We start from the raw sequence: 11,730 nt of genomic DNA, 5'->3' as shown, positions 1-11,730 counted from the left end.
TCACGACAAGCATCAACCGACCAGATTCATAAAGTTTTTCTGTAAGATGAGACATTGTTTATCAGTAAAGGTTAGTTGGCAAAAAGATGAATCAATAAATTTTATTGAGAAAATCAAATTGACATGAAAGGAAGGAACACAATAGACACTAGATAGAAGTAAAGAATTAGAAAGGTGAATTGTGCCGACAATGTTTGCGAGAACACTTGTGCCATTGGGAAATTTCATGTTTATAGAAGACAAATAAGAATAAAAATAAAATTATACATGTTAGGAGTAATATGATGAGTAACACATGTATCTATTATCCAATATACATATGGCTTACCATCCATGGAGGTAGAAACAAAGTTTATATAAGGCATAGAAAAAGCATATGAAGTAGCAGAGGAAGAAGATGATGATTGTTGATAATGAAGAAGTTGAATAATCTAATGGCATTGATCATGGATGGTTATTAGATATTGCTTAGAGTCTTGAGATGAGTCATGAGGATCTTCAATTGGAGTGGATAAAATAGTATTATTGATAAAGTGTTTAGGGCTATTGTAGTGATAATCGGGTGGATAACTATGCTTCATAAAATACATATCAATTATATGATTTGTGCACTTATAATGTGTGCAAATATATTGATAAGAAGAACCATGGCCCAAACTGGAGCAGTCACGACCACGGGAATGGTAGGGATTAGTACATCAAACTCCCCTAAAAATGGTGGTAGGTTGAAAATGCATGACCATATAGAGATGTTCAGAAGACCTGTAAATAGGATTGTTAGTTGTTGAACGACGTTCCTGGTCCAGGACCATGGAAAAGGTCTTGTCCAAGGAAGGAACCGGATTTAGTAGCATGATTTGAGAAATAACGGTAGAATATTGCTTTATGAGATCCTTAAGAATTTTGATGACGCGATCTTGATTTTTGTATTTGCGTAAGTTAGAAGTCGCGCTACAAGTACATGGAATGACAGAAGTACAATCATGAAGGGGTGGGAAGGAGTTGATTTTCTCCTAGGGTGTGTTTGTTTCATTGATTATATATTTATTCCCAAAAATCCAAGAGAGAAAAAAACCACTCTTGTTTGTTATTAGGTTATAAATGTTATTTCCCAAGGAAACATTATATCTAGGAAAAATTTATTCCTACTTAAGCTAGATTTTAATTCCCAGGTGATGAGGATGGGAAACTTTTATTCCCAAATAAGTGTATATGATAGTTGATTGATTGTTCTAGATTTCACACCTATTCTTTTTATGCTTTTCTCTCTCACTAATTTTTGTTAAATAGTTTTAACATTTGTACATTATCCTTTAACAAGTATCTATATAATGATTTTTTTTATTTTCTAAATTGCACATATCTTGTATAAAGTTAAGTTTTTTCTTTGATACATACACATTAGGGGTATTTTAAGAATTTTAATGTATATTTTCTATGTTCACAAGAAAATCCCAAGTGTTCAAATCGTACATCAAACTCATTTTTAAAAAAATTCAAGGAATAAAATTCCTACTATTAAATTCTTGGGAAAGTTATTCTCGGATATAATTTTTGCATCCATAAAAAAACAGAGAGATGTAAATTTTGGTGAAATACGTTAAACGTCTAGATTACCTTCATGAAGTTAGGTTAAGTATCTCAAAGATCTAAAATCTTGAAAATGTCACCTTGAGAAAAACGATTCTCCAATTTCTTCCATACAGTGTGAGAACTATCGTCTATAAGATTGGTTGGGCGGTGTTTTCCGAGATTGAACATTGGGGTCAAGATAGAGCCATGTCGTTGTAGTGAAGACAAGAATCGTAGATAAAATGACCGATAAAAGGTTGAACAAAGGTTTCATCGATGAATCGAAGTTTGGTTTTGAAGATTATGACAACTTTCATGGCATGAGACCATGAATTATAGTTGTCGTGACCAAGGGATGGTGTAGTAAGAACGATTGAAGAGTTTTCATTGAGATGAAGGTAGTAAAAGTTATTAGAGAAGTCCCAATATGTTAATGGAATCATTAATGGAGAAAGATAGAGGGTTGGACGAATAGAGAAAGAAGAGGATTGGGTTTTTAGGGAGGAGAAAAGAGAGAGAGAAAGTCAAGAATGAAGTGAAGGAAAGGAAAGACGAATAGGAAAAAATAATGGATGACAAGAAGGAAAAAAAAAGGAGGAGATTGATATCATATTGGAGATTCTACCATATCTAATTAGGACTCTTTGTCCTAAATTATAAGTCACTTTGAAAAAAAATTGACTCAAATTATAATTCATTTTACAATTATAATGCAATATTAATGATTTTTTTCTCAATATACCCTCTATCATTTATATTTTTTCTTCTTCCATTTCTTTAAATTTCTCTTTCATATATAAAAAAAGAACATTAATGTAAAGTCATACATAGTTTCTCTTTCATATACAACATTAATTACATTTATTAATTCGTGTGAAATGTCCAAAACATCTTATATCAAATCAATATCATATTATTATTGAGAAATTTGTCTTACACATCAATTTAAAAGGGTGTATTTATACACCAATAAGAAACTTGCACAAAGAGAGACAACTAATAACTAATACTAGTACAAAAGTAACAAATTATGGAGTGTATGTTTCAAATCTAAAAACTACATTCTAGAGAACATATAGCTAGGAACTAATTATATCCATGTTTGTTACAAGGTTAAAAAAATTATTTATAATAATATAATTTTCTAAAAATAGATAATTTCAATATCTTCCGCATTCCCATGATTTTATTCTCATGTGAAAAGATGAAATATTTGTTGCCATAAAATTTTATATTTAAAAAAAATATATAACTACCAATATTTATAGGAATATTGTATGTCAAATATCTTTTTTTAATTAAATTAATTTTTTATTTCTGAATGTTGGAGATTTTTTTTCACTATGGAGCACTGAACGTTGTGGGACTTCTTTTCTAGAGCAATATCTTTGTGAGAGTCACACCACATATTCATCCAAAATCTTAAAGTAATAGTTGAGTGGATTCTCTCACTTATAAATGCTCAAGTCTCCACATTTACAACCAATGTGAGACTATTATTCATACTACTCACACTTGATACATTCTCAACATTGAATAATTTACTTTTAAAAATTATTTATGAATCTTTAAAATAAACACCTCACTAAAAAATTTCTAATAGAAAAAAAAGGGAAGGGTGTAGATGAACAGGGAGAATAGTTGTCAATAAAAGAATTGGATGAATGTACAAGAAGCAAAAATAACCGAATATCGTTGGCACTAGAGGATTGGAGGGTCTATGTAAGACTGTAACTTATATTATACAAAGTATGAATACATGTATTTATTTATGAAAAAAATTGAAAGCTAAATTATTTTGTTGAAATGATTGAAGTTAAAAAAAATTCATTCAATCTGTAAAAAAAATTCCCTAAATTGTATAAACCTGTAGTATAGACTCAACAATTATTCGGTCGATATTGTCATTCACCAAACTTTGATACACTTTCCCTTCGCTTTGGTTCTGGGAATATACTAGTAAGGTATTAAAATTCAAAACTTTATAATTAATATTTTTAGACTTTAATTTTGATACACTTTAATATTGTCATACAATATAACTCACAAACATACAACTAGGTTGGTGAGTTGAAACACGTCAAATATGTGCTAATAAAGAGGTCTAAGGTTCAAATAGTAGAAATATACTAGCATTTGCATATTAAAAAACAATCATAAAATAAAAAGCGTGGAAAATTAAAGATTAAAACATATCTATGTGCTATTACACGCAAAACTTGGTCCATTTATGCAATCTAAACATCCATGACTAAGACTTTTAGACCCCAGTTTGAATCTTATGGATGATTTTGGAAAACATAGTTCTCTAGAACAAGAATTACATTCGGTGTAAAGATAGAGTATAAAGGTAGAGAATTAAAATCTCAAAGAATATATATATATATATATATATATATATATATATATATATATATATATATATATGAATTTTTATTTAAATAATTCAATTTTTCAAAAAAAATAATTAAAATAATCCACATTTCAGATTAATTTTCAAACTATTCCATTTTCTAAAAAAAAAAGTCAAAGCACAGGCGTCAGATCATCTATGGTCTACTCTCTAATTTAAAGAGATTTTGACAATTAGATTAATTTTCGTACCTAGTGTTGTCAATTCAATTGACGCATATGCGTTATTTTTAAATGCATTCGTCAAATGGATTGACATCAGTGTATATTGTGTAATTTTTAGTATAAATAAAGGCGTAGTGAGATTCATTTTTCCATATCTCTTTCTCATTATCTTTTAATATTGCAAACATGGTTCGTCTTCGTCGCCGCCAAGGGAAAGTGAATATTTGAGAGAGAGAAGCCTCTGGCGGAGATGCTCTTCTAGAACATCTGTAGTTTCGAGCAACTACAGAGGGAGTTGATTTGTTGGTTAGACGGAGACATGCCTGAAGGCGAAAAAATTAGAAGTATTAAGAGACACGATGCACTGCGACTTTAACATGCCAAACCCCTATAAAATTACCAGACTGGATACTCACAACCCTACCCAACAAGATTATTGGTCCACAAACAAACATACATACGACTTTAACATGCCTAACACCAAACCACAATACCAAGAGCATACCCCGTACCACCGTCAACAAGAAGATCATTATCAAGACACCCAACATCGATATGCCCCCAAGACATCACCCTACCATAGTCGTCATAGTCAAAACACTCAACAATCATTTAACACCAACATTCCCTCCTACTATAACCAAGAAGCTTAAACATCACAAAACTAAAACATGCAACAATCAAATGCCTACCAAACACCACTACCCCCATTTCAACTTTTCTCCAATGAATCATCCACACCAATGTCACCCTTCAATCGATCCGGTCACACCCCAATTACTCAAACATACCTCAACTACTCTGGCATGGGTCACAAACTCAATTATCATGGTAGCTCTTCAGTTACATATGACTATGTGGGATTGTATGAACTTCTTAGAGAATCAGTTGGATGTGGTGGTATTGTTCATGGGTCCTCAAATCCTCAAACACCTGAGATGAAACAACAATTTGGGTTAGGGTCACGTGTTAGTATAGCTAAGGGATGTGGAACCGAAGGTCGGTTGGGTCATCCAAATCAACGATAGTAGTATTTTTTTCCGTATGTAAATGCAACCTAATATTAATATTACTATTTTCGATTTTGACTTCTATATAGCATGTCAATTGTTAACAAAAAAAAAATTATACAATACACACTAGTGTCAATCCAATTGGTGACTGCATTTAAAAATAACATATAGGCGTCAATTGAATTGACAACATTATGTGCAAAAGTCAATCCAATTTACATCATCTTTTTAACTTAGAGAGCACGCGTCAATTCATCTAATACCGATTCTTCAAAGTGGATTATTTTGAGAAATTATCTAAAATGTGAATTATTTTAGGATTTTTTTTAAAAATGTGATTTATTTTAGTAAAAGATTTATTAATTTTGTTTAATTTAACTATACAAAATCTATTTTTAGGATGAAGAGTATTGTTTTATATAAATTTTTTTGAGACTTTATAAGAAAATCATTTGAAATTTAAGATTTTCTTAATCTATCGTATAAAAGGGGTTAATGACCCGATAAAAAACTTTAAAAAGTCGTATTATAATTCATCTCTATAAAATCTATCCTACAAATCGATTTTATAGAATAAGTTAATATTAGTAAAAATAACAAGTTGTGGTTGATCATTGGGATACGTAGCTACGAAGTTTGTTGTTGTGTTGTGTTGTGCATGTCATCTTCATCATACAAACAAACGTTTGCTTGTTCTATTTGAGGTGGTGAGCATAACTAAATAACGTTGTCTAGTTGTTAAGTTGTTCCTACGCGCAAATATCACAGCCGCCTAACTTTACATTCAAAACTCTATCCACAAATGTAAGAAATTACATTCAAAACTCTATCCTCAAGTGTAAGATATCTCAACCAATAGGAAATTGCATTTCCATTTCTAAATTCCAACTACCCTAAGAATAGTCAAACACCTTCCAAATGTCAAAACCACTTTCCTTTTTGTCATAAGCAAAAAACCCGTGCGCATATCAACTTTATGTATTTATATGCCCACCTTTGCAACTTCATGTCATACAAAAAATCAAATTTTACTTAAGGCTTCAATAATCATCATAGTCAAAGGTTGTGTTCGTTAAAGAAGAAGAAAGAAGAAGGTGAAGCAATGGAAGGTTTGATTCCATATCTTATTCATGCCATCAAGAAGCAGAAGCCTCATCACCACAGCTTCAACAGGAGCGTCTCTCATTCTGGAAGCATAAACCGTAGCTACCACTTGCTGTTGGAATCTGACTCCGTCACAGGATCTTCTCATAGAAGAACCAGATCTGATTTTCAGCAACCAACAAGTGAGTTCTTGGAGCATAGATTTGGTGTTGATGGAGTTTTGGTTAGCCCCACTGTCACAGCTCTGCCTACTACTACTGCTTCTCATGCTACCCAACAACCCTCAAAGAATTTCAACAACATTCGCAATCACAAATGATGCTCAACTTTTAATATTTTCTAAGAATATATTTTTGTGACTTTTAGATTTTGTATGTCTCTTTTCGTGGTTTGATTCATTTGTTTAAGAGGATGGGTAATACTCATTTGTCTTCTTGTGTATAGTTTAAGCTTACCTCTAGGGGATTAACTGTAATCAATAAAAACTTTTGTGTGATCCAATGAAGGTTAAAATATTTTAAGAGGAACAATTCTCTTTTCTTCAATTATGTCTCCAAAACTATGATTACTAGTTTACTAAGATATATTTAAGGATTTAGTTTTTTCCAAAAGATATTCTAAAGATCTAATATTCATGCATCAATGCAACAAATGTATAAATATCAACGATGTTCATGTTGAGAAAAATAATTGAAAAATAAAAGTATGATTAAAATAAAATTATTAAATCTAAAAATACAACTAAAAATCAAATTAAGAGTCTATAAATTTTTCCGAATTTTTTCAAAAATATGAAAAATAAAAAATAAATCAAATAAAATAGAAAAATAAGAAATTAGGGTTGTGTTGCGTATTTATTCCCAAAATATGAAACTTTGATCCCTAATTTTTTTTCCTGATGAAATGACTTAATAAAATTTTAATTCATAATCGATTTTTCAGAAAATTGGATTTTTTACACAATGTCGCGTAAAGGTCAGAAACACAAGAGCGAAAGGGCCAGAACGCGATAATACAATTCGTATAATTCTAATATTGATTAAAATCAACGTATTGCTCCCTACAACAGCGTCAATTTCAATAAAAAATGCATAGTAAATGGAATCAGGGATGTTTTCGGAGATTCATCTTCAAATCAATTTTTGACAAAAACGGGATGACGCTTGATTTACGAAAAATGAGATAATTTAAATATTTCTAACAACAATTTCGGATTTTTCAAGAGGTGTGAGCCACACCAAGAGAATGAAAAAAATTGCTTTTATTTAATTTTGGAAGCAAATACCTGGTAATTTCATTACAAGATCGTACAGTAATTTTTTTAAAATGAAAATGCTTTCTAAAAGATTGGGATGTTTTGCGGAGAAGAGAATAAAGTTTATGCTCACATTTTTTTGTACATAGCTCTACACTTATTAAGAAAAACAGTTGTAATAATATACTCTATTTGTCAAATTTGTGTTACAAGTTTAATTAGGATATTGTTGAATAATGCAAGTAAAAATTAGAAAATGGTTTAATAAAAATGGACTACCTGTATAAAAAAAGTGAGTCTAATAATTAGAGTTGGAGGGAGTAATACTAAAAGATGACCCAATCAGGACATGTACCCAAGACATGTATGTATCTTGGACGTGAAAAAGATAGGAAACAAAATAAACAAAATTAGGTATAAGCAGTCATTACTCTAGAAATTGTCCATATATATACCAATAATATAACCGATTTAGGAAAATGCATAGTAAAACAAGCTATATGGAAAAAAGCATAGTAAAACAAGCTATGTGGTTGCAACTTGCATACTGATTGATCCCCAAAGAAATCCAGAGTCACTCCAGCTTCAAAATATGATCCTCCTCAGTCATTGGGGATAATCATGCTAACCTATTTGCGAAAATTGACAGCTTGCAATTAACAGACCCAATAGCTAGGCTGAATTTAGCAATGGCTTGATATCATAATAAGCATTTTGGCAGCTCAAGTGCAATACATGCCATAAAACTAAAAGATGTAAACCAGAAAGATAAAGAAATAGTGAAATTGATCATCTTTGAAAACTATCCCATATTCCCTGTGTTGAAATAATGATTTGATTTCTGAAAACAACATTAACAAGCTTACCAAATACTGCCTATAATGTGATATTAAGAAGCAAGGAGTGCTTCCAGCTTTGCAATCTGATCATCCTCATTCTTTGCAATTGGGTCCTTGTTAACCTCTTGATACAAATCATGTTTCCACTTCTCTGTTTGAGTCTTAACAGGATGATAATCTTGTCTTCCATTAAATTTATCTCTCCCTCTGTAACTGCTATTGCCTCCATTTCCACCATACCTTGCTCTTGATGCAAAGCCATCCCTCCTAGCTTCTCTGTTGTCGAGTGCCCTGTCATCTGCAATTTGCTTCTCAGATCTATCCAAATGGTTAGGGTTGCTGCTTCTATCCTCCTTCCTTTCATTCCTTTCTGAAGGATGATCTGTATGGCTTGACTTTACTGTCACTGTCCCAGCTGGATTAGCCTCTCCCGACTCCACTGGAATCTTCTTCTCCCTAAATGCTGGCCTTTTCCTCGTAGAAGGTGTTGGATCGTCTTTTCTTTCTGTAAAACTGTTTCTTCTCTGAAATTTATCATCCTGTTTAGCCAGTGATTTCTCATCTCTTTGCTCTCTACTTTGACTTGTCTCCACCCTTTGATTATTCTCTTTACTTTGAGTATACACTTTTCCTGCATGGAATCGAAGAATTTTAGGTTTCAGTGCGTCAAGCCAATCTACAAACCATCCATACACAATTAAGCCAAAGGAAAAGAATATATCTTCACATAAAAATAAGGAAACTCACCATCAGCTTCCCTTTGACCAGCGCTTCGACCAACCTGCACAGTACTGCCCGGTTCATCATGCTGTTTAAAACACGAATTGGAAAGCATATATCGATCCACTTGTAGGCATGGGGCTGAACAAGAATCCCACACCCTAGAAAAATAGTTTGCATACACTGAATAACATCTAGCATATAAAAATGAATTTCCCAGTCATCCTCAAAATAATCATTAGGACATTTTCTTTCCAACACTGCATATAAAAAGGTATTTGATGATAAACACTGCAACTCCTTATAAATCAAGGGCCAAATGAATAATAAGCAATCTCAACATTTATGGCAAAGGGTCTGAGCATTATCATCTGCAAAAGTATAGACTATTCATACAACTTTTGACCATCAAAACAAATTCCAGTTCTCTTTATTAACATTTCTGGCTGTATTTCACTAATATAACAACAATATATGGCAATCTCTAACAAGTAACTTGCCATCCAGTGCAATACATGCTCTTCTCCCAGTTTCCTCCCAACGTCACTATTGTTTACTAGCTAGCTATGCGCTGATCAATTGTATGCAATCCAAAGATATACAATAACTGTGAACACAAGTTAAATACTTGATTTAGAGGCTATAGGTTTAATAATGATTTAGTAGTAATTTTTGTGCAAGGCTAATGTACATGAATTCTCTTCTTTGTGAAATAGAAATCATTGTTTTTAAAACAAAACAGCCTAAAGATATATTTGGTTTTCTTCTTTTCCAATAGTGTTATCAACTCCAAATAGTGAAGCATAGCAGTCAACCGAAATAATGCTATAGCGAGATAGCGGAATGACTGCTATTTTGATATTTTCTACAGTTTATTTAATTTATACTATATTAGCATAAAAACTCAAAAACTAGAGGAGGAGAAGCCCAAATGCTGTTCTAGTGTTTTCAATTTACAAGGTTCCTGAAATACCCCAACCAAAAAGCCCCAACATTTAAATTAAGGATATTTTTTATTCTAATGTTTACGGCACTTCAACATCTCTAATAACTTCCACTTTGACTGCTACACAAAATTGCTCCCCTATTGCATGTTCTGTAGTGGCCAGGGGCTGCTCCACTAAAGCACGCTGTTAACAACACACATTTCCAACATTTTCAGTTTGGCTTCTTGCACTTGCCAAACAGCTTAAAAGGGAACCCCTATACAACATTTAATTATATTAGAGATATTTTTCAGTTTGTATTATTATTATGTAGTGCATAGTTTCGGTTGTATTAGTGTCATGTCGGGCCTGAATTCTCTAATACAGTTCTAAACTGAGTCAGTTACTCGGCCTCCATATCGATTCTAACCAATCCAGTTCATATTCTCTCTCCTTTTCTTCACTCTTTTAGTTTCTAACAAATATAATACAATTTCATATGCAAATTTCAATATAATTAAGAGCAGAACTAGGTCTAAATGTAACCCAGCATTTTATTTGCAGAAACAATCAACTGCAAACAAAATCACTATAACCTGATAATAAGAGCGAGATCTGGACGGTTGAGACGAATGTTTAGACGGCTCAGAGTGATCAATTGGATTCAATTTCTTCTGAGAACCATCTGTTGTTTCATGCTTAGAAGAACGATTCGGCAGTGGTAGGTTTCTCTGTTCCCGATCCACTCCTCCATCATTTGTCGTTACTCTTTCCCTATCCCTTCTATGTCTCTTGGGGCTAAAATCAACATCGCCATAATCAACATTCAACAAAACGAAATCATCAAATTCAATGGAAATAGAAAAACGTGATTGAAGTTTTGAGAAAATGGATTCAATTACCTTGGTTCTCGATCAAACTTCGAATGGCGACGCTTCGAATCGGAGTCTCGATGAGACATTGTTGATTAGGGTTTTCAGCAGAAAATCTTCAGCTACAGTTTGGGATTAGGTTTATGTTCTTTCAATTTCTACGTATCGCTATCACTATCCATTTTTATCCACTTTTCTACCGTTGTTTGGATGCAATGAAGTACAGCGGAAAATAGAGGAGTGGAAGAAAAGGAAAGGCTTCTTCCAAGGATTATTTTGTCATATTTTCTTTTCTTTCATTTTCTTCCCTAAACCAAACACAGTATTCGTGCACTAGAAAGCCATAGAATAGAAAGAAAAGAAACAAATATCAATTGGATTGTTAATTTATTTATTTTATATTTTATTATTAAAAATTTACTAATTATTATATGATTTTAATTTGAAATATGATATTAATTTGAAAAAGTTCACATTGTTTATTGAAAAAACTCTTTAGTTTTATATTGTTTAGCTAACATATCTTAGCTATCTCACTTTGTTATATAAGAAATTTTCATGTTTCATTCTAAAACATATCAAAAATTCATCTTCTTCGCTCTCATAATTTTGTGTTTTTCGAATTGCAAAACGTCAATTTTTCCTTTTTTTTCTACTCATTGAATTTTCCGAGAACTTTCTTGAACTCTCTTAGAAAATTATGTTAATTTTTGGATTGAGTTGAGAAACTATCAAGTATAATTTTTTGATTCTCTTTAGAGGATTATTCGAATTTCTCTTTGTTTGAGAAATCATTGTGAGTGGTCAAATGATCATTATTGAACTCTCATTAGAGAATTATTGGAGTTTCTC

The 11,730-nt window shown here is 32.0% G+C and overlaps 1 protein-coding gene across 1 annotated transcript; it reads right to left on the bottom strand.

Annotated features, from left to right (window-relative positions):
* Positions 1 to 8,177: 8,177 nt before the first annotated feature.
* On the bottom strand, positions 8,178 to 11,217 carry LOC127092924 (uncharacterized). Its single transcript, XM_051031819.1, has 4 exons — positions 10,909 to 11,217; positions 10,603 to 10,804; positions 9,108 to 9,141; positions 8,178 to 8,991 (listed from the first exon to the last, which is right to left on the bottom strand). The coding sequence occupies exons 1-4, from the start codon at positions 10,965 to 10,967 to the stop codon at positions 8,411 to 8,413; spliced, it is 876 nt and encodes a 291-aa protein (XP_050887776.1). The 5' UTR covers positions 10,968 to 11,217; the 3' UTR covers positions 8,178 to 8,410.
* Positions 11,218 to 11,730: the final 513 nt, after the last annotated feature.

This window comes from Lathyrus oleraceus, chromosome 6 (genome assembly GCF_024323335.1).
Source record: "Lathyrus oleraceus cultivar Zhongwan6 chromosome 6, CAAS_Psat_ZW6_1.0, whole genome shotgun sequence".
Lineage (NCBI taxonomy): Eukaryota > Viridiplantae > Streptophyta > Magnoliopsida > Fabales > Fabaceae > Lathyrus > Lathyrus oleraceus.
Note: the sequence above shows the minus strand (reverse complement) of the source record. Positions and strands in the feature narration are given on the sequence as shown.

Excerpts from the sequence above, each read along its gene's own strand:
- LOC127092924 (XM_051031819.1), bottom strand. The coding sequence starts at position 10,967 with ATGTCTCATCGAGACTCCGATTCGAAGCGTCGCCATTCGAAGTTTGAT. Across the intron at positions 10,805-10,908 it reads AAGTTTGATCGAGAACCAAG|CCCCAAGAGACATAGAAGGG; the intron begins GTAATTGAATCC and ends TGTTGATTTTAG. Across the intron at positions 9,142-10,602 it reads GATCTCGCTCTTATTATCAG|GTTGGTCGAAGCGCTGGTCA; the intron begins GTTATAGTGATT and ends AGTACTGTGCAG.